Below are 26,752 nucleotides of genomic sequence, written 5' to 3'. Positions count from 1 at the left end.
AATCTAATTTTATTTGTCACATACACATGGTTAGCGGATGTGTAGCGAAATGCTTGTAATTGCAAGTTAGAGAGATCACCTCCCCCAAATGAAGGAAGTTAATCACAAGGCTGGTGTCAGAACAGTGCTGTCCAACCGCTATCAACTTCTGGTCCTTTTTTTGGGGGGGGGGTTGGTGAATAAGATGTATGGGGACAGCTGCCCCGCCTCAGTGAGTATTTCACTGAAGATGAAAATGATTATCTTTCTCTTGCTTCTTCTATTAGGTGAGATTTTATCTAGGTTTGTCTCATTTGAGATAAAAAAWAAAWAAAAAAAAGTTTAGCAAGATATTTTTTGTGCCATATTTGGTCATTTCTAAGTGTTTTTGTGTTTGCTTGTTTGTTTGCTAGATGACCCTGAGATAGAAGCACAACAATGGACAGAGGTGAATGGACAGGTATACGGACACGTTCTGCTGAGATTTATCTTTCCTCCCTTCTACAATGGTTATGAGAAGTTATGTTCTAAACTATATCCGGGGCCAATTCCTGTTGTGAATACCAGAGGATATGTCAACCACTTCTACAAGGGAAGAATATCGAGAACGGAATACAACGGTGAGATGTACGTTATGATATGGAATTTAAAACCCGTGGACGCTGGCGACTACAGGTGTGTTGTCAGCAGTGTGAATCATATCTACTCTGACTTTCACCTCCACATTGGTAAGAACCCTCGTAAATGAATCAAACCATCTTTTAAATGAAGTAAAGAACTATTTTGTTCTATTCTAGTAACTGCTATTAGAAACTGGAATTTCATACTGTAGGTAAACCAATGTGTTGAGACCAAGGAAATCTGTAAGCATTGTACAGTAGCAGGAAGATTACATGTATTTATTTTATTTAACCTTTATTTAACTAGGCAAGTCAGTTTAAGAACAAATTCTTATTTACAATGACGGCCTACGCTAAGTCAACTTGTAAAAGAACAGATCGCTGTGTTGAAATGAGTGCTTATTCGGTCTCTGTTTAGATAGTGGTCGACGTAGCGGTCTTGTACCCCCTCGACCTCGTGTCAGATCAACCATCAGACCCTCCATCTCCTCATCATCCTCCTCCTCAGACACCTCTGGGCCTGTTTTCCCCAGGTGCAATCTCACACACACAAATGCTGGTTAATTATTCCTTCTAGTTGATAATGTTATAGTTGATAATAGTTGTGGGAGTGGTGTAATGCCTATGTCAATATTTAGTAATCTTTGTCCTATTCACCTGTTAGTGTTTCCTGGAGTGTTGGTATACCACTGGCTGCAGGTCTCTGCATCACGATGGGGATCGTTATCTGTTCAATCATAGTTGCTGTGGTTCATCGCAAAGTCAGGGCAAAAAGTAAGAGGACGCGCTTTCAGTTACAGCTTTCAGTGTTTCATTACATGAATTGCTGTTCATGTTAAATCGTCTATTAAATACGTAGGCTACGACCTTTAGCCAGTAGACGTTCAATGATTTTTGACATTGTTGCACTGTGTCTGTTCTTTAAGTTGATGTCATTTTCTTCACAGAGAAATGTGGAGCAACGTCCAGTGACTCAGCAGCCCACATCGTCTCAGTAAGTGCTAAACTTGGACGTTGTCTTCGTGACTCAGTGTCAAATGTCCTGTTTTGTCTCAGAAACGACAACAAAGAGTAATACTAGTGTTTGCGCTTGACGTCCCCATGATGTCTGTTGATATGTCACCTGCAGTGGGCCCCGTAATAAACAGTTTATAAACAACTTATACATATGTATAAATACAAATTATAAAACAGTTATATACCTTAATATAAAGTGTTACCAAATAATATTTAATATGTATGTCTCCTGCAGCATGTCCCTCAAGAGGAGAGCAGTATTGTCTACACCACAGTGAACTTCAAACCTCATGAGAACCATACCACAGAGCTGTATGCTAACCTACAGACACTCAGCAGCCCCAGAGGTCATGACCCTGACACACACAGAGAGCCTGCTGGGACGGTGGTGTACTCCACAGTGGCTAGCAACCAACACTGAACCGGATTGTTACGTATCTGTATCTTTCTTAGCCTGGTGGTCACAGATCTGTTTGTGCTGTCTTGATATGCTATCATGACCAGGCTATCTGTATAATCCTTAGTTGCTACATATTTAACATTTTTTATTAATTTTATTAACTTATAAATGCCTCATGAGCTTAGTTCATCTGTCGTACCCCCATCAGAACCCAAAATATAAGCTTGTTTTACTCCAATGTTTGTAAACAAATGTAAACAAACACATTATAGCCTCAACACATGGTTAAAACTATAGTGTTGATATCATGGATGGTCAGTCCTTTTATCCATAGCTCTGTCTAGGAATTAGACAGGCCCATCCTTCTGCTTTTTACCAAAATAGCGGCGGGGTGACACTTTGTTTCAACTGCGGATTATAGCTTTAAGATGATTGATTTATGTCTATACCCTTTTGACTTATGAACTATACGAATAAAATAACTCAACTGCACCAGGATTTACCATGACTGTCTTTCAACAAGCTGGCTCTATTGACAGGCTGAGAGACACTATCTGGCATCCAATCACCATGTCCATATCAGTTTCCTCTGGATAAAACCTTTCAGACACAGAGTTCCCCTACCCATTCATATAAGAGATGGTTGTATATGTCTCTGGGCCTACCTGCCTCCACCATGTTTGGGTCTTATGTCTCTGGGCCTACCTGCCTCCACCATGTTTGGGTCTATGTCTCTGGGCTACCTGCCTCCACCATGTTTGGGTCTATGTCTCTGGACTACCTGCCTCCACCATGTTTGGGTCTATGTCTCTGGGCTACCTGCCTCCACCATGTTTGGGTCTATGTCTCTGGGCCTACCTGCCTCCACCATGTTTGGTCTATGTCTCTGGGACTACCTGCCTCCACATGTTTGGGTCTATGTCTCTGGGCCTACCTGCATCCACATGTTTGGGTCTATGTCTCTGGTCTACCTGCCTCCACCATGTTTGGGTCTAGTCTCTGGGCCTACCTGCTCCACCATGTTTGGGTCTATGTCTCTGGGCCTACCTGCCTCCACCATGTTTGGGTCTATGTCTCTGGGACTACCTGCCTCCACCATGTTTGTGGTCTGTCTCGGAGCCTACCTGCCTCCACTATGTTCGGGTCCATGTCTCTGGCCTACCTGCCTCCACCATGTTGGGTCTATGTCTCTGGCCTACCTGCCTCCACTATGTTCGGGTCCATGTCTCTGGGCCTACCTGCATCCACCATGTTTGGGTCTATGTCTCTGGGTCTACTTGCCTCCACCATGTTTGGGTCTATGTCTCTGGGCCTACCTGCATCCACCATGTTTGGGTCAATATTCTATCCCTATTCTTATCTTACATGAAGAGGTTCCACAAGAGGATAGTTTCACTTCAGGGAAGAAAAGCTACAGACAACGAAACACAGAACATAGGCTTTATTTGCAATGTTAAAATACATTAGAATTTGAATACATTTAACAATCTGCAAAATTTCCCCAACCAGTTTAGAGCATAAATCACATATACAACATACTATTCATTACCTGGAAAACTAGGGTCTCGATTCAATCCAGACTGTGGAAAACCACGCTATAAATTTAAAAGGTGATGTTCCCGCATTTGCCAGAGACYTCATTCACGGTATACGCTGCATATGTCGGCTCTATTGCACTATTTACGCGGATTTTCCGCTGTCAGGATTTCATCTAGCAAGGATCTTTTAAGATCTCTGGGATAAGTGGACCTCTGTAGATCTAGTGGATCTCTTACACAGCATTGGCCAGACCAACCATGTTGTTGTCCCTGTCGAAGATTGTATAGTACTGCCTGATGAAGACATCTCCAAGGATCCAAAGCTGCTGAAATCCACCGTTACCAAAACCAGTCCTGCAGCCGTAGGAGTCCTAGAGAGAGAGAAGAAGAGGGGGGGGAGTAAAATCAGGATTTCTTTCTGATACCATTGCTTTTCCTCTTAGAWATGAGGCCCTTTGCTCCACTAGGATCTTAAAGAAAGAAGTCAAGTCTCAGATATACGGGAGCTCTGATGAAGGAGCTTGCTCCGAAACACATCATTAAAGATCAGATAGGTTGTATGTAACAACATGTCTTTCAGTAGACTACCTGGGAGGTGATATGTTGTATGTAACAACATGTCTTTCAGTAGACTCTATCTGGGAGGTGATAGGTTGTATGTAACAACATGTCTTTCAGTAGACTCTACCTGGGAGGTGATATGTTGTATGTAACATGTCTTTCAGTAGACTCTACCTGGGAGGTGATATGTTGTATGTAATTCCTATTGGACCTTGTAGACCTTGTAGATAATATTCACATTTTTGGTGACTAATATTCTCATGGAAAAGTCCACAGACCTACCCCAAAAGGCTTTCGGAGCCATCATCGACTTAGTAGGTTTTGTCTAACATGTCTCTGGACCTACTCACTGCCGCAGTCATACTATGGACCTAGTTTTGTCCCGTGGATTAAATATTGTGGATCTTAATGTTTTTCCTCATATTCCGGACTATCGGACAACCATTTTATTACGTTTTCAATCGCAACAAATAATCTGCTGCAAATAATCCCCAACCAAGGATCATCAAAAGCTGTGCTATAAATTCTTGGACAACCCAAAGATTCCTAGATGCCATTCCAGACTCCCTCCAACTACCCAAGGACGTCAGAGGACAACAATCGGTTAACCACCTAACTGAGGAACTTAATTTAACCTTGCGTAATACCCTAGATGCAGTCGCACCCCTAAAAACAAAAAACATTTGTCATAAGAAACTAGCTCCCCAGTATACAGAAAATACCCGAGCCCTGAAGCAAGCTTCCAGAAAATTGGAACGGAAATGGCGCTACACCAAACTGGAAGTCTTCCGTTTAGCTTGGAAAAACAGTACCGTGCAGTATCGAAGAGCCCTCAGTGCTGCTCGATCATCCTATTTTTCCAACTTAATTGAGGAGAATAAGAACAATACAAAATGTGYTTTTGATACTGTCACAAAGCGAACTAAAAAGCAGCATTCCCCAAGAGAGGATGGCTTTCACTTCAGCAGTGATAAATTCATGAACTTCTTTGATGAAAAGATCATGATCATTAGAAAGCAAATTACAGACTCCTCTTCAAAGCTCAGTTGTCCTGAGTCTGCACAACCCTGCCAGGATCTAGGATCAAGGGAGACACTCAAGTTTTTCAATGCTATATCTCTTGACACATTGATAAATAGTCATGGCCTCTAAACCTAAAAGCTGCATACTGGACCCTATTCGAACCAAACTACTGAAAGAGCTGCTTCCTGTGCTAGGCCCTCCTATGTTGAACATAATAAACGGCTCCTTATCTACCAGATGTGTACCAAACTCACTAAAAGTGGCAGTAATAAAGCCTCTCTTGAAAAAGCCAAACCATGACCCAGAAAATATTAAAAGCTATTGGCCTATATATCCTATAGCCTATATCCTGGAAGCCTGTGTTTCAGACATAAGGAAGTAGATGGCGCCAAATGTTTTACTTTTAAACTCGTACAAAACAGAGATGCTAGGTCCCAAGAAACAAAGTGATCTTCTGTTGGATCTGACAATTAATCTGATGGTTGTACAGTCGTCTCAAATAAAACTGTAAAGGCCCTCGGCGTTACTCTGGACTCTGATCTCTCTTTTGACAAACATATCAAGACTGTTTCAAGGACAGCTTTTTCCATCTATGTCACATTGCAAAAATCTGAAACTTTCTGTCCGAAGATTATGCAGAAAAATGTATCCATGCTTTTGTCACTTCTAGGTTAGACTACTGCAATGCTCTACTTTCCGGCTACCTGGATAAAGCACAAAATTAACTTCAGTTAGTGCTAAACACGGCTGCTAGAATCTTGACTAGAACCCCAAAATATGATCATATTACTCCAGTGCTACGCTCTCTACACTGGCTTCCTGTTAAGACTAGGGCTGATTTCAAGGTTTTACTGCTAACCTACAAAGTATTACATGGGCTTGCTCCTATCTATCTATCTTTTCGATTTAGTCCTGCCGTACATACCTACACGTACGCTACGGTCACAAGACACAGGCCTCCTTATTGTCCCTAGAATTTCTAAGCAAACAGCTGGAGACAGGGCTTTCTCCTATAGAGCTAMATTTTTATGGAATGGTCTGCCTATCCATGTGAGAGATGCAGACTCGGTCTCAACCTCAACCTTTAAGTGTTTCTTGAAGACTTATCTCTTCAGTAGGTCCGATGATGGAGTGTAGTCTGGCCCAGGGCTGTGAAGGTGAACGGAAAGGCACTGGAGCGACGAACCACCCTTGCTATCTCTGCTTGGCCGGTTCCCCTCTCTCCACTGGGATTCTCTGCCTCTAACCCTATTACGAGGGTTGAGTCACTGGCTTACTGGTGCTCTTCCATGCAGTCCCTAGGAGGGGACTGAGTGGGTTGAGTCTCTGACGTGATCTTCCTGTCCGGGTTGGCCCCCCCTCGGGTTCATGCCGTGGGTTATACTCGGCCTTGTCACAGGATAGTAAGTTGGTGGTTGAAGATATCCCGCTGGTGGTGTGGGGGCTGTGCTTTGGCAAAGTGGATGGGGTTATATCCTGCCTGGTTGGCCCTGTCCGGGGGTATAGTCGGACGGTGCCACAGTGTCTCCCGACCCCTCCTGTCTCAGCCTACAGTAATTATGCTGCAATAGTTTGTGTCAGGGGGCTAGGGTCAGTCTGATATATCTGGAGTATTTCTCCTGTCTTATCCGGTGTCCTGTGTGAATTTAAGTATGCTCCATCTCATTCTCTTTCTTTCTCTCTTTCTCTCTCTCTTTCTCTTTCTCTCGGAGGACCTGAGCCCTAGGTCCATGCCTCAGGACTACCTGGCCTCATGACTTCTTGCTCTCCCCAGTCCACCTGGTCGTGCTGCTGCTCCAGTTTCAACTGTTCTGCCTGCGGCTATGGAACCCTGACCTGTTCACCGGATGTGCTACCTTGTTCCGGACCTGCTGTTTTCGACTCTCTCCTCTCTACCGCACCTGCTGTCTCTAACTCTGAATGATCGGCAATGAAAAGCCAACTGACATTTACTCCTGAGGTGCTGACCTGTTGCACCCTCTACAAACCACTGTGATTATTATTATTTGGCCCTACTGGTCATCTATGAACGTTTGAACATCTTGGCCATGTACTGTTATAATCTCCGCCCGGCACAGCCAGAAGAGGACTGGCCACCCCTCAGAGCCTGGTTCCTTTCTAGGTTTCATCCTAGGTTCCTGCCTTTCGAGGGAGTTTGCCTAGCCACCATGCTTCTACATCTGCATTGCTTGCTGTTTGGGGTTTTAGGATGGGTTTCTGTATAGCACTTTGTGACATCAGCCTATGTAAAAAGGGCTTTATAATTACATTTGATTAAATTTGATTGATGCAACAACATGTCTTTCAGTAGACTCTACCTGGGAGGTGATAGGTTGTATGTAACATGTCTTTTAATAGACTCTACCTGGGAGGTGATAGGTTGTATGTAACATGTCTTTCAGTAGACTCTACCTGGGAGGTGATAGGTTGTATGTAACATGTCTTTTAGTAGACTCTACCTGGGAGGTGATAGGTTGTATGTAACATGTCTTTTAGTAGACTCTACCTGAGAGGTGATAGGTTGTATGTAACATGTCTTTTAGTAGACTCTACCTGGATGGTGTAGGCAGAGGCAGGGATGGTGAAGGTGTTTCCGTTGAGAGTGAAGGTCACCTCGGGCATGTTGGGAATGATGTTGCAGTTCACGGTGGTCTAGGAGAGAAATAATAACGTCACCCTTTATACTTTATACTGTGGTTAATGAAAGRGGAGCCGGTGATTTGAGAAAAACAACAACAAAACACACTTATACCATGCCGGTTCCAACCTAAATATGCTTGCGCAGATATTTGCTGTTCACACTTGTTCAACACGTTCCAACAACACAATTAGTTCCAACAGTTAACAAGGCCAGGCAGCTTGGGTTGGCTCGGCTTGGCTCAGTAGTTTGAAAAACCCTATAATTGGACTCACATCTCTGTACCGGTCGGTGTGTGCGTTTGCGTGTGCGTGCGTGTCACTCACATATCCGTACTGGTTGATGGTGGCTCCGACCCAGTAGTTCATGTTTTTGATGTCATCGGTTGGACCGACGATCAGGGAGGTGCCAGTATCTATGATAGCCTGACAACCACCATTGCAAGCCACTGTGTTGCCGTTGATGGTAACACTGGAAGGACAAATATTAGCTGTATTTAACTGTTGTTGTATGTATTTCTTGCTGTTATTGTGTTTTTTAAATGAGCAAATGAACTTGAACTTGGTAAGTGCACGGCAAGATTCAGTCAAAGGCTCCAGACTGGAAGTACACTGAGACACTCCATTTAGTATGATATTTTACATTTTGTATGGTATGTATTAATTTGTGGATGTCCATCACCCATTTCGTATGATATGTTACGAATTACAATTCGTATTATATGTTACGAATTTGCCGAATGTACTATATGTAAAGAAAAAAATAGCTAAACGTACTATATTTTACAGATTTGCAAACGTATTATATGTTATGAATTCTAGCTAGGTGGCTAATGTTAGCTAGCTGGCTAACGTTAGCTAGGCTAGGGGTTAGGGGTTAAGGTTAGGGTTAAGTTTACGAGTTAGGTCAAATGGTTGAGGTTTGGGAAAGGGTTAGCTAATAAGTTTAAGGTTAGGGGAAGAGTTAGCTAACATGCTAAGTAGTAGCAAAGTAGCTAAAAAGTAGTAAGTAGTTGAAAAGTTAATAATTAGCTAAAATTATAAAGTTGTCCATGATGAGATTCCAACTCATTCTACTCCAACCCATCCACCCCAACCAACCATTCTTCTTTGTTTTTTTCGTTAAGTAACCATCTGTCTTATGTACCATATCATACTAATTTGAGTGTCCTGGATTTATATTTACTATGTTACGTCTAGTTTATGAGACCAGGCTGGGATGTAGGAATGTTCATTTTATGTACTGCTACTGCAATGTGTATGTGGTTGATGAGTCTATGGCAAGCGTCCAACTCATTCCACGGAGGGCCTAGTGTCTGCGGGTTTTCGATCCTCCCTTGTACTTGATTGATGAATTAAGGTCACTAATTAGTAAAGAACTCCCCTCCCCCTGGTTGTCTAGGTCGTAATTGAAAGGAAGAAAAACAAAAAACCGCAGACACTAGGTCCTCCATGGAATGAGTTGGACACCCCTGGTCTATAGGTTATGGGAGGTGGCATGAAGGGATGATCCAAAAGTTGATAACATGTTGAACAGGGACTTAATTCTCTGTGTAGAGAGTAAAGGCGATATATAGGACATGGATATAGGCTCTGTGTGGACTAGTGTACCTACCTGTCCATGTTGATCTGCCAATAGGTCTCGGAGGACAGGGGGATCCAGGTGATTTGTCCGGTGTAGTAGGAAGGCTCGATGACACCAAAGGACAACACGCTACCCTCTGCTGAGTTTCTATTGGTCGAGGAGAAATGGTCAAAAAAGGTTGTTTTAATCATCAACACATTTTTTAAAATGGTGGCCACCTCTCCTTCAAAGGCATTAAAGCAATTGTTTAATTGTATTTACTATCAATGCACTGGTACTTAGATATTTATATCACAACTAAGACAAAATGCCACTCTCGCCATCCAAATGCCACCTCCCGTCCAAGTGTATTTGTATAGTAACTATGTTACCCGCTCAGGTAGACAGAGAAGAGGGACTGGGCCACGAGACCATTCGTCATCATGTTGTCAAAGACTGGTGTGGCTCCAGAGGCTGCCAGGTTGGGGAAAGCCAGGCCCAGGATACCGTCGGCAACCATGTAGGCCATGAAGGGACCCTCGGTCTCACTGGCACCAAAGATCTGCTGGGTGACAGAGATACCTCCCACCTGGAAACACACAACAGCAGACGTCAGTCACTTGGCTCCATAGAAATATAATTACACTAGAATGGTTATCCCCATTTCAGTCAAATGTACTGTGATGGGCCAAATTGAGTCTGCCATATTGAGTGCACCTGGGGAACATGGAAATAGAAATACTAGAACGGATATTCCAATTCAATTGTTTTGTGATGTGTGGACCGGCGGCCATATTGAGTGTACCCAAAATAGTAATTATATTTCTATGCTGACTATACTGGAGCCAGTTACTAATATACTTGTGTATTTTTTTTTTTTTATCATGTGACATAAAATGTGACTAAGATTATTTTGGGGTTGTATGTAATGTACAGTATGAAGTGTCAATGAAAAATATATCACCAGATTTTATGCACCCMAAAAATCTGAAGGGGAGCAAATTACATTAGGATGGGGCCACCCCCCCGGTGGCCCCCTCCGTAAATTGGATAATTTAGCAATAAAAAAATTCAACTGAAACAGCTTTTTTTCCAGCAAACTAGAGCCATAATAATTCCGCTTAATTATATGTAAAATATAAAAATATATTTTTCAGCTTATCTAAGCATACCTCTTTTTTAAGAAACCAAATATGCTTCTCTGCATCTCTGTTAAAATCTGGGTAAAAGATTGAAAGGAATGTGAGTGTTATTCAGTACATTTAGTTATTGCTAGCTTTTCTAAAGTCCGCCAACCATTCCATTAGGCATGCCAGCTAAGATAGTTAGACAAGCTAGCTACTCTAACTTGATTAATAGCCTGAAATGGCTTCTTATTAGCTAGTTTTGAGGTTGGGAACCTATCTGGGCTAACTAAAGCCTAACTTCATAACACGTGTGGCTAAAATGTGTGGCTAGTAGTATTACAGAGAAGAAAAAATATGTTATTATTAACATTTTAGTCATTTAGCAGACACTCTTATCCAAAGTGACTTGCAGTTTGTGCATTCAGCTTCAGATCGCTAAATGGAACAACCACTTCTCATTCATGGCATTTTTTCCTCAATAAAGTACCCATCAGCAAAGTCAGTGCTAGTACGGGGGGAAAAGACGTCTAGCGCTAAAAACATATATATATTGAAGCAGGACAAATCTGAGAGGGCACGTGCCCCCTATGGGCATGACGCTTCTGACAATAATAGGTAGCTAGCTACATTCACAAATACTTACCGAAACAGTGTCGTATGCCAGCTTTCCAGTCATGCTGCCAGATCCATACTGAATGTAAACAGTCTTGCTTCCCCACTTGAAGGTGCTGGACAATCCAGGATTGAATTTGTCATGGTTCTCTATTCAAAATATGAACATGTTTATTACAGATCAAGCACATACCATACCATTGCAAAACCGAACATTCATTAATTGATTCATTGGTATTTCAAACATTGAGTTATTCTCTGCAATACACACTGTAAAGGGGAAAATATTTAAATACATTTGTCCAATTTCATGTTTTATTGTGTCGAGCCAACACCCTTATGCAGTAAACCTCAAGGTACTCCCCTCAGACACGAACCTCAACCCATAACCAAGTCTCCCATTCTCTGGCTAGGTACTTAATATGACACTGTTTGTGCAACACTGTCACAAGGGACGACTCAGAGAGAGAACTCAGAGACTACACTGTGAGACTACCTAGAGAGACTATCCAGAGAGACTACCCAGACCCCTGGAGTATACTCACGGCAGGCCTGACTGGAGCAGTAGACAGAGGGAACCCACAGGTTGGAGGAACCAGTGTCAAAGATGACCTTGAAGGACTGGGGAGGGGTTCCAATGGAAATCACGCCATAGTAGGACAACTGCAGGGAGACGGTGAAACAGAGATTTACTGTAAGTCAAGAGTACTGCAGTATGAACTGAACAGTCGTTGGTCTGGTATGTAGATATACTGAACAGTCTTTTATACAGATGTGAGCCGATGTGAGCAAGACGTTTACAGGACAACATTCACAAGGCCGCGGGGCCGATTACCAGGACGTGTACTCAGACATGGGCGGACCAACTGGCAAGTGTCTTCACTGACATTTTCAACCTCTCCCTGACCGAGTTTTGTAATACCTACATGTTTCAATCAGACCCCGCCCCCGCCCCTCCCCCCCCCCCGTTTGTACACTGCTGCTACTCGCTGTTTATTATCTATGCACCAGTCACTTTACCCCTACCTACATGTGTCAAGGCTCAGGAGAAGACCCAGAAGACCCTCGTTTGCCAAGATAATCCATCCACCTGACAGGTGTGGCATATCAAGAAGCTGATTAAACAGTATGATCATTACACAGGTGCACCTTATGCTGGGACAATAAAAGGCCACTCTAAAATGTGCAGTTTTGTCACACAACACAATGCCACAGATGACTCAAGTTGAGGGAGCATCAAATCATATCAAATGTTATTTGTCACATGCACCAAATACAACAGGTGTAGACCTTACAGTGAAATGCTTACTTACAAGCCCTTAACCAACAATGCAGTTTTAAGAAAACACCAGAAAATAATAACAAATAATTAAAGAGTAGCAGTAAATAACAATAGCGGGGCTATAATACAGGGGGTACCGGTACAGAGTCAATGTGGAGGCTATATACAGGGGGCACTGGTACAGAGTCAATGTGGAGGCTATATACAGGGGGTACCGGTACAGAGTCAATGTGGAGGCTATATACAGGGGGTACCGGTACAGAGTCAATGTGGAGGCTATATACAGGGGGTACCTGTACAGAGTCAATGTGTCAATGTGGTGGCTATATACAGGGGGTACCGGTACAGAGTCAATGTGTCAATGTGTGGGGGGTATCGGTGTTGAGGTAATTGAGGTAATTATGTACATGTAGGTAGAGTTATTAAAGTGGCTATGCATAGATAATAACAGAGTAGCAGCAGCGTAGGAGGGGGGCAATGCAAACGGTCTGGATAGCCATTTGATTAGCTGTTCAGGAGTCTTATGGCTTGGGGGTAGAAGCTGTTTAGAAACCTCTTGGACCTAGACTTGGCACTCCAGTACCGCTTGCCGTGCAGTAGCAGAGTGAACAGTCTATGACTAGGGTGGCTGGAGTCTATGACAATTTTTAGGGCCTTCCTCTGACACCACCTGGTATAGAGGTCCTGGATGGCAGGAAGCTTGGCCCCGGTGATGTACTGGGCCGTACGCACTATGCTCTGTAGCGCCTTGTGATCGGAGGCCGAGCAGTTGCCATAACAGGCAGTGGTGCAACCCGTCAGGCTGCTCTCGATGGTGCAGCTGTAAAATCTTTTGAGGATCTGAGGACCCATCCCAAATCTTTTCAGTCTCCTGAGGGGGAATAGGTTTTGTCGTGCCCTCTTCACGGCTGTATTGATGTGCTTGGACCATGTTAGTTTGTTGGTGAAGTGGACGCCAATGAACTTGAAGCTCTCAACCTGCTCCACTACAGCACATTCGATGAGAATGGGGGTGTGCTCGGTCCTCCTTTTCCTGTAATCCACAATCATCTCCTTTGTCTTGACCACGTTGAGGGAGAGGTTGTTGTCCTTGCACCACACTGTCAGGTCTCTGACCTCCTCCCTGTAGGCTGTCTCATAATTTTCGGTGATCAGGCCTACCACTGTTGTGTCATCAGCAAACTTAATGGTGGTGTTGGAGTCGTACCTGGCCGTGCAGTCATGAGTGGACAGGGAGTACAGGAGGGGACTGAGCAGACACCCCTGAGGGGCCCTCTTGTTGAGGATCGGCATGCAATTGGCATGCCGATTGCAGGAATGTCAACCAGAGCTGTTGCAAGAGAATTGAATGTTAATTTCTCTACCATAAGTCTCCTCCAACATCGTTTTAGAGAATTTGGCAGTACATCCAACCGGCCTCACAACTATAGACCACCTGTATGGCGTCATATGAGTGAGCGGTTTGCTGATGCCAACGTTGTGAACAGACTGCCCCATGGTGCCAGTGGAGTTATGGTATGGGCAGGCATAAGCTACGAACAACGAACACAATTGCATTTTATGGATGACAATTTGAATGCACAGAGATACCGTGAAGAGATCCTAAGGCCCATTGTCGTGCCATTCATCCGGCGCCATAACCTCATGTTTCAGCTTGATAATGCACAGCCCCATGTCACAAGGATCTGCACACAATTCCTGGAAGCTGAAAATGTCCCTGTTCTTCAATGGCCTGCATACTCACCAGACATATCACCCATTGAGCATGTTTGGGATGCTCTGGATCAATGTGTACGACAGCGTGTTCCAGTTCCCGACAATATCCAGCAACTTCGCACAGCCAATGAAGAGGAGTGGGACAACAACCTTCCACTGGCCACAATCAACAGCCTGATCAACTTTATGCAAAGGAGATGAGTCGCGCTGCATTAGGAAAATGGTGGTCACACCAGATACTGGCTGGTTTCCTGATACACGCACATACCTTTAAAAAAAAATGATATCTGTGACCAACAGATGTTTATCTGTATTCCCAGTCATGTGAAATTCATAGATTAAAGTCTAATGCATTTATTTCAATTGACAAATTTCCTTATATGAACTGTAACTCAGTAAAATCTTTGAAGTTGTTACATGACGCATCTACATTTTTGTTCAGTATAAATCAGAAGGATCCTACAATATAGCCTTTGTAGACTAGCCTGGTACCAAATCTGTTGTATATAATGGTATATAACTCCCATGGCCATTGGCTGTACAGCACAAAAAAGATCAGTCACCAGGCTAATGCAGAATATGACCATACTGCTCCTGACTCTGCCTTACATCAGCATCGTTGGTCATTGCCTCATTTGCACCAGTCTGGTTGAACTTGGCCATAGGGTTGTAGGGGAACTTCTGCCTAGTCTCCTCCCATATACCTTTCTCCATCAGGGTTTCTCTGGCAGTTTTCCCCTTGATCAGAGAAATCCTGAAAACACACAATCAAAATCAGAATCACCGTTATTCGACAATTACATGTACTAGGAATTTGACCTGGTGACAACAAACAGAATATACAGACAAAAAAGAAAATTACAGGACTTGCTTGGTATGACACTCGGAGAGGACAGGACTTACTTGGTGTGACACTCGGAGAGGAACAGGACTTACCTGGTATGACACTCGGAGAGGGCCACTAGGGCACACAGGACGATAGCCCACTTCATCATGGGTGCTTCTAGTTCTTCTTGGATTCAGGGAGTGAAGTTAGAGTAGGAGAACCAAGGCCTTATATACAGTTATCCTGTACACCAGGACCCAATCCACAGCCAGTAAAGACTCAAATCCACAGCCAATTGACCATGTCATGCCATGCCTTCCCTTAGCAAACAATATCACACAATTTGTACGTCTCAAAATGGCACGCTATCACCAACATAGTCCACTACTTTTGAACAGGACCCATATGCCTCTGGTCAAAAGCAGTGCACTATATATGGAATAGGGTGCCATAGGGCTCTGGTCTAAAGTGGTGCACTATATAGGGAATAGGGTGCCATTTGGAACACAGAAGATAACAGAACTTCAGATAAGAAAAGTGTGCAATGGTTACAAACATAAAACGCATTAGTAGCATAAGTAAATATGCTTTGGAACAATGTTAATGAACAGTCATTGTCTAATTATCTAATCTTGGGAAATAGCTGATACAAGTCTGAGTCACCATCACCCTTGTTTCGTAATTGAAAAAAAATAACATATTTGTATATCATCATATAGTCAAAGGGACAAATTAACAAAAACATTAACAGTGGAATAATATTCCAAAGTGTGTTCCATGTTAGTTTTTTTCACATGTAAATATAACTTCATTTTCTATACATACTGTATATGTAGGGGAGAGTGAGGTAAGTTGTGCCAATGGGTTAGTTAACACACAATTTATTTCTAGGAAACCATACACAAAATGAATCCTGTGACCAAATATTTATATGAAGAGGTCATTATTTCATGGGGTCTGCGAAGGAAGAAACCACATGGAAAAAGTGGTAAGCAAGTAAGGTACAAAAAAATGTGATATGAACAAAGTCAAATAAATGTATTGTGTTATGGGTTTCATGATGCTAAACCAAAGTAGACACAGTGCCTTCAGAAAGTATTCATACCCCTTAACTTTTCACACATTTTGTTGAATTAAAAATGTATTAAATTGAGATTTTTTGGCACTGACATACACACAATACCCCATAATGTAACAGTGGAATTTTGTTTTTAGAAATGTTTACAAATTAATAAAAAGTTAAAAGCTAAAATGTCATCAGTCAATAAGTATTCAACCCATTTGTTATGGCAAGTCTAAATAAGTTCAAGAGTAACATTTTTGCTTAACAAGTCACATAATACGTTACATAATACGTTATTCCCTCTGTGTGCAATAATAGTGGTTAACAAAATTTGTGAATGACTACTCCATCTCTGTACCTCACATATACGGTAAGGTCCGTCAGTCAAGGTCTGTAAGGACCCTCAGTCGAGTAGTGAATTTCAAGCACAGTCAAAGACCAGAGAGGTTTCCCAATGGCTCACGAAGAAGGGCACCTATTGGTAGATGGGTAAAAAAAAAAGAGGCAGATACTGAATATCCCTTTGAGCATGGTGAAGTTATTAATTACACTTTGGATGGTATATCAATGCACCCAGTTACTACAAAGATACAGGCGTCCTTCCTAACTCAGTTGCCGGAGAGGAAGGAAACCGCTCAAGAATTTCACCATGAGGCCAATGATGATTTTAAAACAGTTACAGAGTGTAATGGCTGTGATAGGAGAAAACTGAGGATGGATCAACAACGTTGGAGTTACTCCACAATACTAACCTGCATGACAGTGTGAAATAAGGAAGCCTGTACAGAATAAACATATTCCAAAACATGTATCCTGTTTGCAATTAGGCACTAAAGTAATAATGCAAAAAAATGTGGCAAAGAAATGCATGTTCTGTCCTGAATACAAAGCATTATGTTTGGGGCAAATCCAACAGAACACATCACTGAGAACCACTCTTCAAATTTTCAAGCATGGTGGTGGCTGCATTATGTTATGGGTATGGTTGTCATCGGCAAGGACTAGGGAGTTCGGCAAGGACTAGGGATAAAAAGAGAGCTAAGCACAGGCAAAATCCTAGAGGAAAACCTGGTTCAGCTTTCCAACAGACACTGGGAGAGGAATTCACCTTTCAGCAGGACAATAACATAAAACACGAGGCCAAATATAAACTGGCGTTACTTACCAAGAAGACATTGAATGTTCCTGAGTGGCCTAGTTACCGTTTCGACTTAAATCAGCTTGAAAATAGATGGCAAGACTTGAAAATGGCTGTATAGCAATGATCAACAATCAACTTGACAGAGCTTGAAGTATTTWAAAAATAATAAATGGGCAAATATTGTACAATCCAGTTGTGCAAAGCTCTTAGAGACTTACCCAAAAAGACTCACAGCTGTAATCGCTGTCGAAGGTGATTCTAACGTGTATTGACTCAGGGGGTTGAATACTTATCTAGTCAAGATATAGTAGTGTTTTAATTACCATACAAAAACATTAAAATATTCACATTTCTCTTCCACTTTGACATTATAGATTATTTTGTGTAGATCGTTGACAAAAAAATGACAATTAAATACATTTTAATCCCACTTTGTAACACAACAAAATGTGGAAAAAGTCAACGGGTGTGAATACTTCATGAAGGCATTGTAGTTTTAAGATTGTTTAATACATTAGTTGGGGTCTCTATAAGCTTCAATATGAGGTCCTAAACATAGCGTGAATGTGCATCCTTGTAGCTGTGTGGCAAGTTGAGCCAATGGCTAATCAATATACCGCATACAAATGATGATCACATTTTGACAATTTTATGTATAATATGCATACTATTTTGAAGACACCTCCCATTTGTGTGACTAGTCAGGTACAAATTATGAAAAATGCCTTCCTCAGTTGGATTTGAGTGGGTTGAGTCACTGACGTGGTCTTCCTGTCTGGGTTGGCACCCCCCCTTGGGTTGTGCCGTGGCGGAGATCTTTGTGGGCTATACTCGGTCTTGTCTCAGGATGGTAAGTTGGTGGTTGAAGAAATCCCTCTAGTGGTGTGGGGGCTGTGCTTTGGCAAAGTGGGTGGGGTTATATCCTGCCTGTTTGGCCCTGTCCGGGGGTATCATCGGATGGGGCCACAGTGTCTCCTGACCCTCCTGTCTCAGCCTCCAGTATTTATGCTGCAGTAGTTTATGTGTCGGGGGCTAAGGCCAGTCTGTTATATCTGGAGTATTTCTCCTGTCTTATCCGGTGTCCTGTGTGAATTTAAGTATGCTCTCTCTAATTCTTTCTCTTTCTTTCTTTCTTTCTTTCTTTCGTTCTTTCCTTTCTTTCTTTCTTTCTTTCTTTCTTTCTTTTTCTTTCTTTCTTCTTTCTTTCTTTCTTTCTTTCTTTCTTTCTTTCTCTCTTCTCTCTCTCTCTCGGAGGACCTGAGCCCTAGGACCATGCCTCAGGACTACCTGGCATGATGACTCCTTGTTGTCCCCAGTCCACCTGGCCGTGCTGCTGCTCCAGTTTCACTGTTCTGCCTGCGGCTATGGAACCCTGACCTGTTCACTGTGATTACTATTATTTGACCATGCTGGTCATTTATGAAAATTTAAACATCTTGGCCATGTTCTGTTATAATCTCCACCCCGCACAGCCAGAAGAGGACTGGCCACCCCTCATAGCCTGGTTCCCCTCTAGGTTTCTTCCTAGATTTTGGCCTTTCTAGGGAGTTTTTCCTAGCCACCGTGCTTCTACACCTGCATTGCTTGCTGTTTGGGTTTTAGGCTGGGTTTCTGTACAGCACTTTGAGATATCAGCTGATGTAAGAAGGGCTTTATAAATACATTTGATTTGAAATTTGATTTGATTTGCCTCCCTATAGGCCATAATTGAAGTGTTTTCTTCCAAGCGTAATGCAAGGCATTTTTGCTGGGATATGAGGTTACACCAGGGCCTGAGCTGATGCTGTGTTTTAAAAAAGTCCTAGGTGTTAGAAATGTGTCCCTATGCTCAGTTTACCCCACACCCAGGGTAAGTTGCGTTTTTTGGGGGACAAGTTATGTTTTCAAAACGGTTATGTTTACATAAATATCTTCATTAGAAGGAATACTGTATTTCCCTTAACGTAGTGATGCTGAATGTTAAGAATAGCTCAACATACCCCACTCACCCTCAGTACTCAACAAATGACATCGCTTGTCAGAGCAACACTGTATTATATGCTGGACCGTTTGCATTATCTTATCAAAATGTCCCATGTTTCCATGGAAACTATGTAGACTAGCTTGCCTTCGCCAAAGTTATTTAATAACAGCATTCCACAAGAACATGGCAATCAACATATGAAAAAAATGAAAAAAAGTTAGGGCTCTATTCAATCAGATCCGCTGTAGCCGACAACAGTGGTTGTTATGGAGATGTCGGAGGTGGATCTGCCTTAGAGCTGTCAAATCCACAAGCGGCTCCTGACACTATACCTAAAGCGGACATTGACATTGGCTGCACGGAACCTTACGATGAATCCCATGCAGAATGTGAGATGTAATCTACACCTTGATTAAGCTGACAGAAATATTCATTATTTTTGTTTAATGATTTTCAATCTTAGTGTCAATATTTATACAGGCCTATAGCCCTCACATTCGACTCTGGACATTGAAGTCAGTTCCACTGTTTTTTTTCCATTGTTCCCCTCTAATCAGGGAATGATTCAGACCTAGATCACCAGGTGTATGCAAATCAGGTAGAACAATAAACCAGCATAGTAAGAGTTGAATATCCCTGACCTATAGCCTACACTTACTCATTCTAAACTTACGTGAATTGGACGGGTTTGGCTTCCTGACAATGATCAAGCACAGCTACTTAACGATTTGACAGATCCAAGCAGATACACCTCCAAAACATTAGCTATGTGAAGTGAAGGTCAAATTGGTTTTATATTGGATATTTGGTGGATATTCAGTTCTCTTGTCAATAGCTATTGAACCCAGCCTGACTTGACTCTGAAAATGATATATTTTGAATCAGGGGAGGATGGACAAAAATCAAAATATTTTTTTTTTAGGTTGTTAAACTTAATTAATTTAGCTTTCAATTGTCAATAGCTCTGATTGGTGTCACACTTTCCCCCCCATCCCTAGCTAACACACCTGATTTAAACTAATTGCATTTTTAACTTAAGATCATGATTAGTTGATTATTGGAGTCAGGTGTGTTAGCTGGGCCTGGGGCAAAAGTGAGACAYCAATCAGGCCCYCGAGGACTGGAATTACCCAGGCCTGTCTTAGACAAAGAGTGCCATGACTATGAAAATCATATTGTGAATCGGGGGAGGATGGACAAAAATCCTTTTAATTTGTTTAAATGTGATTTATTAAAACGGGAAAAAAGCTTTCATTCTTCAATAGCTCTTACACAAAACGTGCCATGACCATGAAAACGATATATTCGGAATCAGGGGAGGATGTTGACATTTAGATGTTCTTTTTTTAGGGTGGTTTTCCCTCTTCAATAGCTCCTACACAAAGCGTGCTATGTCTATGAAAATTATACATTTTATGAAAATTATAAGTTTTATGAAAATTATAAATTTTATGAAATTTATAAATGTTCAAATTTCAACAACAAAAAATAAGTGGATTTTGTCCAGCCTTATCTTTCATTTTCATAGTCATGGCAATTTTAATAGTCATGGCAAGATTGTAAGATTTTAGTCTGAAAAAATGTTGTTCTTCTAAATAAAAGTGGATTTTTGTCATTTTCATCGTCATGGCACACTTTGTCAAAGAGCAAAAGAAATTGATTGAAGAAGATTCATTGAAGAATGAAAGCAACAAAAAAATCCTAATACATTTCAAAAACACGGAAGTCGTGGATTTTTGTCCATCCAGAATATATAATTTTAGTAGTCATGACACGCTTTGTTTAAGAGCTATTGAAGCTATTTAAGAAATTTGAAGATGAATTCCCCCCCCCCCCCCGCCAAAAAAAGCAGTGGATCTTACCCTGATTCACAATATATCATTATCATAGTCATGTGCGCTTTGTGTAAGAGATAGTGAGGATTAAAATCTGAAATCTTATTATAAAAAAATTGGTGGATTTTTCTCCTTCCACCCCATTCAGAATATACCATCTTCATAGTCATGGATGCTTGGTTCAATAGCTATTGATGAGAGAAAACCGAATACCGCCGAACATCCTTTATAAAACTAATTTTACCTTGGTGCTATGCCAGTGTCTGCTATTGCCTTAGCGCTAGCCTTAATGTCCCAGACAATAGTTTAGTATATTTACCGATCAAATATAACACAAGTTATCTACAAGTCATTAATGAACAATTGGTCTGTAATCAGGCGTTGGTTATCAGTTCATTAAACATAATGTCTGGCAGTTAGAGGTAGTCTCTGAAAATACATTTTAAAGATCACATTTTAACCATTTTAAAGATGAAAATGCTTTTTTCCCCCAATAACATAAAGATGACCTGCAGGACACAATTTGAACTATTGAAAGGAATCTACTGCTTCAGTATGTCACCCTCCGCAATATAATAAAACGCTAATGTAACTGGGAATATTTTTTTATCTGAATTAGAAGATATTTTATTTCAAAATAATAGAGTTTACAGTGCTACGTAATTAAATTATCCTTAAGTACGTTGTGTCGTGTCTTTGGCATCATTAAAGTGAAGACTGTTTTTTATCAAATCAATTCTCTGTAATTATTATGACGTGATTAAACTAATCACGTAAATGTAATGAACTAGGAAGTTGTGGCACCAAGGAAAATCTTCAGATTACAATGTTATAATTTTTCTAATATAACTCTTCAGATATTTTAATATCTGATCAATTAGTCTTCTTATTAATGAATTATTCTTTACCTCACGTTAGTCTCATTCCAAACATCGTAAATTGTTGGTTATCTGCACGAACCCAGCCTTTACTATGAATCATCCATACATCAATTGTCTTAATCATTTATCTACAAGGAAATGATAGGAGAGGTTCCCTAGTGGGCTAAGCCGATATGATGGTTTGGTGGACAAAGGTAAGTGGGTGTGGACTGAAAAGGCAGGAAAGAACAGAAGGAGTCACTACACAGTTGATAATTATATGAATTGAAATGTTAATCCTTTGCACATGAACGCTGACTCATTCGGGAATAATTGCAATCAATATATATATTTATGCCCAGTGTGTAGTCGTGATCTCTGTTGGAATCGTCTGTCTCTCTGCCTCCCTGAAAATCAAAAGTCTTTCGTGGTTAGAATGGATACTTCAGAGTACCATTCAGAAATATTCTCATAGAATAGCTGTTTCGGCGGTTGTCGGTCTTCGCATCCCAGGTTGACATCATTTCTAGCTCAACCTGTGCCCCCTCGGTGTCCATCGAGGTACGCGTTGTCTGAAGAGGATTTCTTCAGGTGGGGGTTTTATTCGTAAGAGTAGAAAAGGGCTGTTCCATGATGCCAGATCATGTCTGTGCTCACGGGGGCGGGCCAATGACTTGGTTAAACTTTAAAGGGAATACAATTCTCTTTCATTAAAGGTTTAACATCACCTTACATCATTTCACAAATAGTTTCATCTTTACTCATTCATTTTATACAAGAATTAGATGCAAACCTCATAACGGAGGCACCTGTATAAATAGAAATATGGTAATGTGGCTGTATTGTCTTTCATGAGGTCACAAACATGAAACAAAACGGACCGGGTCGTAGTTGGCTTCTCCACCGACCTTTTACACATTCTCCAAAACATGGATATTGTTCAGTTCTCAAGTTCTGTGATGTAGAAGAAGTTCCTTTGTTCTACTGTGAAACTCTCTCTCTCTATACTGCCTGGCCGGGGGGAGAGAGTCTCCTCTAGGAATTCCCGACCTGAGATAACAGAACCTGGGTGTAGGAGAGAGAGAGGGGGATGCCACGATCTATACCCAGAAAGGGCCACGTCATGACAGTTGGTATACACTGTATTGTAATCTGTCACAATGTCCTCTTCCCTATTGCAGGAGACTGACAGGTTTTGACTTTCATTATATTAGTGCCAGTGGCGGTCAGTGCCGTTTATGATGAGGGAGGACAATACATTTTTTTAATGAGCATGGCCTTATTTCTATTACAGCATAGTGGACGACTGTCATTCATATTCCATTCACCCAGTTCAATGTAACATTAATAGGTTTAGGCTATTACATGATACTCATGTAGTAGTATTTTCCCAATACCAATCACGAGGTTGCTTCAACCGAGCCTATGAATGAAAGTTTACAACGTACAGTAGGTGCACACAAGTCAAGAGAAAAATTTGAGATGACAGACAGTGACACATGGACAGAAAGTGACACATTCAATACCGCCTTGCACACTCTTGCCTGCATCTAGCTGATTTAGTGTGTAATCATTAATCCAACAGTTGCAAACGAGAGTTTCTATTAGACAAATTCAGGATCTCAAATCTGTGGTTGAAAGTAGTGCACTATGTAGGGAATGGGGTATTATTTGGGATGCAAACCCAGCATATTTATTTTATTTAACCTTTATTTAACTAGGGTCTCTCCATGCATGATGAATGATCTGTAGTCTAGAAGAGGATCCTTTAAATAGAGTAGAGGTTTAGCATGGCAATATTCAGGACAAAATGCCATATTGTGTGACACATATCATACCATATACCGATGTGATGACTCAATGGGATCTTAAGGTCATTCAAGGGACCAAGGCCCATCTGTAGACAGATAGGTGCACTGCTGATTAATATACAGTAGCAAATAGCAGTTAAGACACCTGTTAAGTTTCACCACCTCTGGCCATAATGTGGATGAGACGACCTGTGTGTCTGGGCTGAGGGGGTGAGCGGTGTGTTTGTGGGCTGAGGGGGTGAGAGGTGTGTTTGTGGTGGCTAGGGGTGAGTGCTTTTGGGCTGAGGGCTGGGGGTTGAGAGGTGTTTGGGGCTGAGGGGTGAGTGTGTGGTGCTGAGGGATTGTGAGAGTTGTGTTCATGTCGGGCTGAGAGGGGTGAAGGTGTGCTTTGAGTGGTGGACTCTGAGGCGGCCGGTGATGGGTGATGTGTGGGCTGAAGGGGTAGAGGGGCATGTGTTTGTGGGCTTGAGGGAAGATGAAAGAGGGTGTCCTGGGTTCTGAGAGGTGTGTTTGGGCTGATGGGGGTGAGAGGTGTTCTCTAGTTGGGCTCAGAGGTGTGTCTTGGGACTGAGGGCAGAGTGGAGCACGGTGTGTGTGGGCTGAGAGGCGGTGACGTTGTGTGGGCTGACGGGGTGAGAGGTGTGTTTTGGGCTGAGGGATTGTGAGTGTGTTTGTGGGCTGAAGGGGTGAGGTGTGTGTGGCTGAGGGGTGAGGTGATGTGTGGGCTGACAGAGGTGTGTTTGTGCTGGCTGAGTGGGTGAAGATGTGTTTGGGCTGAGCAGGTGTGTTTGGGCTAAGGCCCGGTGAGAGGAGTGTGTCGGGCTCAGAGGGTGTGCAGGGTGTGTGTGGGCTGTGACGGGGCGGTGAGAGTGTGTTTGTGGGCTGAGGGGTGAGAGGTGTGTTTGGGCTGAGGGGGCTGAGAGGTAGTTGTTATTGTGCTGAGACGGGAGAAGGTGTGTTTGGGCTTGAAGGGCATACCCTGAGGTGAGGTGTGTTTGATGGGCACTAGGGGTGAGAGGTGGGGCGAGCTGGAGGCAAAAGTGAGATGGTGTGTTTGGGCTGATGGGGCCGGGCTGAATGGTGTGCTATGTCGCTGAGGGGGTGGATAGGGTGTTTGGGCTGAGAGGGTGTGGTGAGGTGTGTTTGTGGGCTGAGGGGTGTGTGAGAGGTGGTTTTGCGGCGTAGGGGGTGAAGATGTTTGTTGGGGGCCTGAGGGAGGTGAGGTGGTGTGGGCTGAGGGGGTGAGAGGTGTGTTTGGGCGTGATGGGGGTGAGGTGTGTTTGTGGGCGAGGGGGTGGAGGTGTGTGTGGGCTGAGGGTGAGGTGGTGTTTGTCGCGGCTGAGGGCAGGTGCAGAGGTGTGTTTTTGGTCTGAGGGGGTGAGCGGTGTTTGTGGGCTGAGGGGGTAGAGGTTTGTGTGGGCTGAGGGGGTGAGAGTGTGTGTGGGCTGAGGGGGTGAGGTGTGTGTGGGCTAGCAGGGGGTGAGAGGTGTGTTTGCGCTGAGGGGGTGAGTAGTGTGTTGGCTGGAGAGGGTGTGTTTGGGCTGAGGGGGTGAGAGGTGTGTTTGGGCCTGAGGGGCGTGAGAGGCTGTGTTTGGGTCTGAGGGGGTGAGAGGTGTGTTTGGGCTGAGGGGGTGAGGTGTGTGTGGGCTGAGAGGTGAGAAAGTGTGTGTGGGCTGAGGGGTAGGTGTGTGCGGACTGAGAGGTGTGTTTGTTTGCGGCTGAGGGGGTTGAAGGTGTTGTTTGGGCTGAGAGGTGTGTTTGGGCTGAGGCGTGAGGGGTGTGTGTGGGCTAGGGCGGTGGAGGTTGTAGTGTGGCTGAGGGGGTGGAGAGGTCTGTGTTTGGGCTGATGGGGTGTGAGAGGTGTGTGTGGCTGAGGGGGTGAGAGGTGTGTTTGGGCTGAGGGGTTGAGAGGTGTTTGGGTCGTGACCCGCAGGGGGTGAGAGGCTGTGTTGATGGGCTGATTCGAGGTGAGGTGTGGTGTGGGCTTAGAGGGTGAGAAAGGTGTGTTTGGCTGAGGGGGTGAGGTTGTGTTTGTGGGCTTGAGGGGGTGAGGTGCTTGTGTGGGCTGAGGGAGAGGTGACGGTGTTGTGTGGGACTGAGGTGGGTGAGAGGTTGTGTTTGTGGGCTGAGAGGTGGAGAGGTGTGTTTGGCCTGAGGGAGTGAGGTGATGTTGTGGGCTGAGGGGGTGAGGTGTGTGTGTGGGCTGAGGGGGTGAGAGGTGTGTTTGTGGGCTGAGGGGTGAGGTGTGTGTGGGCTGAGGTGAGAGGTGTGTTGGGCTTGAGGGGGTGAGGTGTGTGTGGGCTGAGGGGGTGAGAGGTGTGTTTGGGCTAGAGGTGAAGAGTGTGTGTTGGGCTGAGGGTGTGAGAGGTGTGTTTGTGGGCTGAGGCGGGGTGGAGAGGTGTGTTGGCTGACGGGGTGAGAGGGTATGTTTGGCTGAGCGGGTGAGGTTGAGTTATGTGGGCTGATCGGGGGTGAGGGGTTGGGCTGAGGGGGTGAGAGGTGTGGTGAGCTGACGGGTTGAGTGTGTTTGGTGGGCTTCGAGGGGGTGAGGTTGTGTGTTGGGCTGAGGGGTGTGAAGAGGTTCTTGTGTTTAGTGGGCTGAGGGGGTAGAGGTGTGTTTGGCTTGAGGGAGGTTGAGGGGGTTGTGGGGCTGAGGGGGGGTTGAGAGGTGTGTTTTGGGTCTGAGAGGTGGTTTGGCGCTTGAGGAGCAGGTGATGTGTGTGGGCTGAGGGGTGAGGTGTTTGTGTGGGCTGAGGGGGGGGAGAGCGTGTGTTTGGCTGAGAGGGGTGTGAGGTGTGTTGGGCTGATGGGGTGAGGAGGTGTGTGGGCCTGAGGGGTGGAGGTGTGTGTGGTCTGGAGTGGGGGTGAGGTCTGTGTGTGGGGTGAGGGGGTGAAAGGTGTGTTTATGTTAAGGGGAATGAGTGGGTTTGATATAGAGTGCAGAGAGGGATTAAGGAGGGAGAGGGAGCAAACACATTTACCTATAATGCTGCTGTAGCAGGTGACGGATTCCTCTGAAGGATGTGCAGAAAGCCCATGAGTGGCTGGAGGATTAATCCCCTTTTAATTCCATGGCCACTACTCAGCTGGGCCAGGAGCGCTTTAAATAGGTCAATGGTTGGCAATGACCGTACAGATGTCATCCACATTAAAAAGGAGGAAAACGTGCATCGCCTG

The 26,752-nt window shown here is 43.5% G+C and overlaps 2 protein-coding genes across 2 annotated transcripts in view; one reads left to right on the top strand and one right to left on the bottom strand.

Annotated features, from left to right (window-relative positions):
- LOC112073799 (uncharacterized) overlaps positions 1-2,477 on the top strand; it is a 43,801-nt gene extending 41,324 nt beyond the window's left edge. The window contains 6 exon segments of the mRNA XM_070440282.1: positions 95-266; positions 393-707; positions 1,018-1,132; positions 1,264-1,373; positions 1,547-1,593; positions 1,852-2,477. Coding sequence (XP_070296383.1) covers positions 95-266; positions 393-707; positions 1,018-1,132; positions 1,264-1,373; positions 1,547-1,593; positions 1,852-2,037 — 945 coding nt within the window. The 3' untranslated portion in view covers positions 2,038-2,477.
- Positions 2,478-3,442: 965 nt separating this feature from the next.
- LOC112073796 (pepsin A-like) lies at positions 3,443-15,119 on the bottom strand. The gene is made up of 9 exons (XM_024141030.2): positions 15,013-15,119; positions 14,686-14,830; positions 11,624-11,741; positions 11,110-11,228; positions 9,732-9,928; positions 9,391-9,507; positions 8,103-8,247; positions 7,692-7,790; positions 3,443-3,925 (listed from the first exon to the last, which is right to left on the bottom strand). Exons 1-9 carry the CDS (start codon positions 15,069-15,071, stop codon positions 3,788-3,790), a joined length of 1,137 nt encoding a protein of 378 aa, XP_023996798.1. The 5' UTR covers positions 15,072-15,119; the 3' UTR covers positions 3,443-3,787.
- Positions 15,120-26,752: the final 11,633 nt, after the last annotated feature.

The sequence above is a fragment of the Salvelinus sp. IW2-2015 genome, unplaced genomic scaffold, assembly GCF_002910315.2.
Source record: "Salvelinus sp. IW2-2015 unplaced genomic scaffold, ASM291031v2 Un_scaffold2371, whole genome shotgun sequence".
NCBI classification, from domain to species: Eukaryota; Metazoa; Chordata; class Actinopteri; order Salmoniformes; family Salmonidae; genus Salvelinus; species Salvelinus sp. IW2-2015.
Note: the sequence above shows the minus strand (reverse complement) of the source record. Positions and strands in the feature narration are given on the sequence as shown.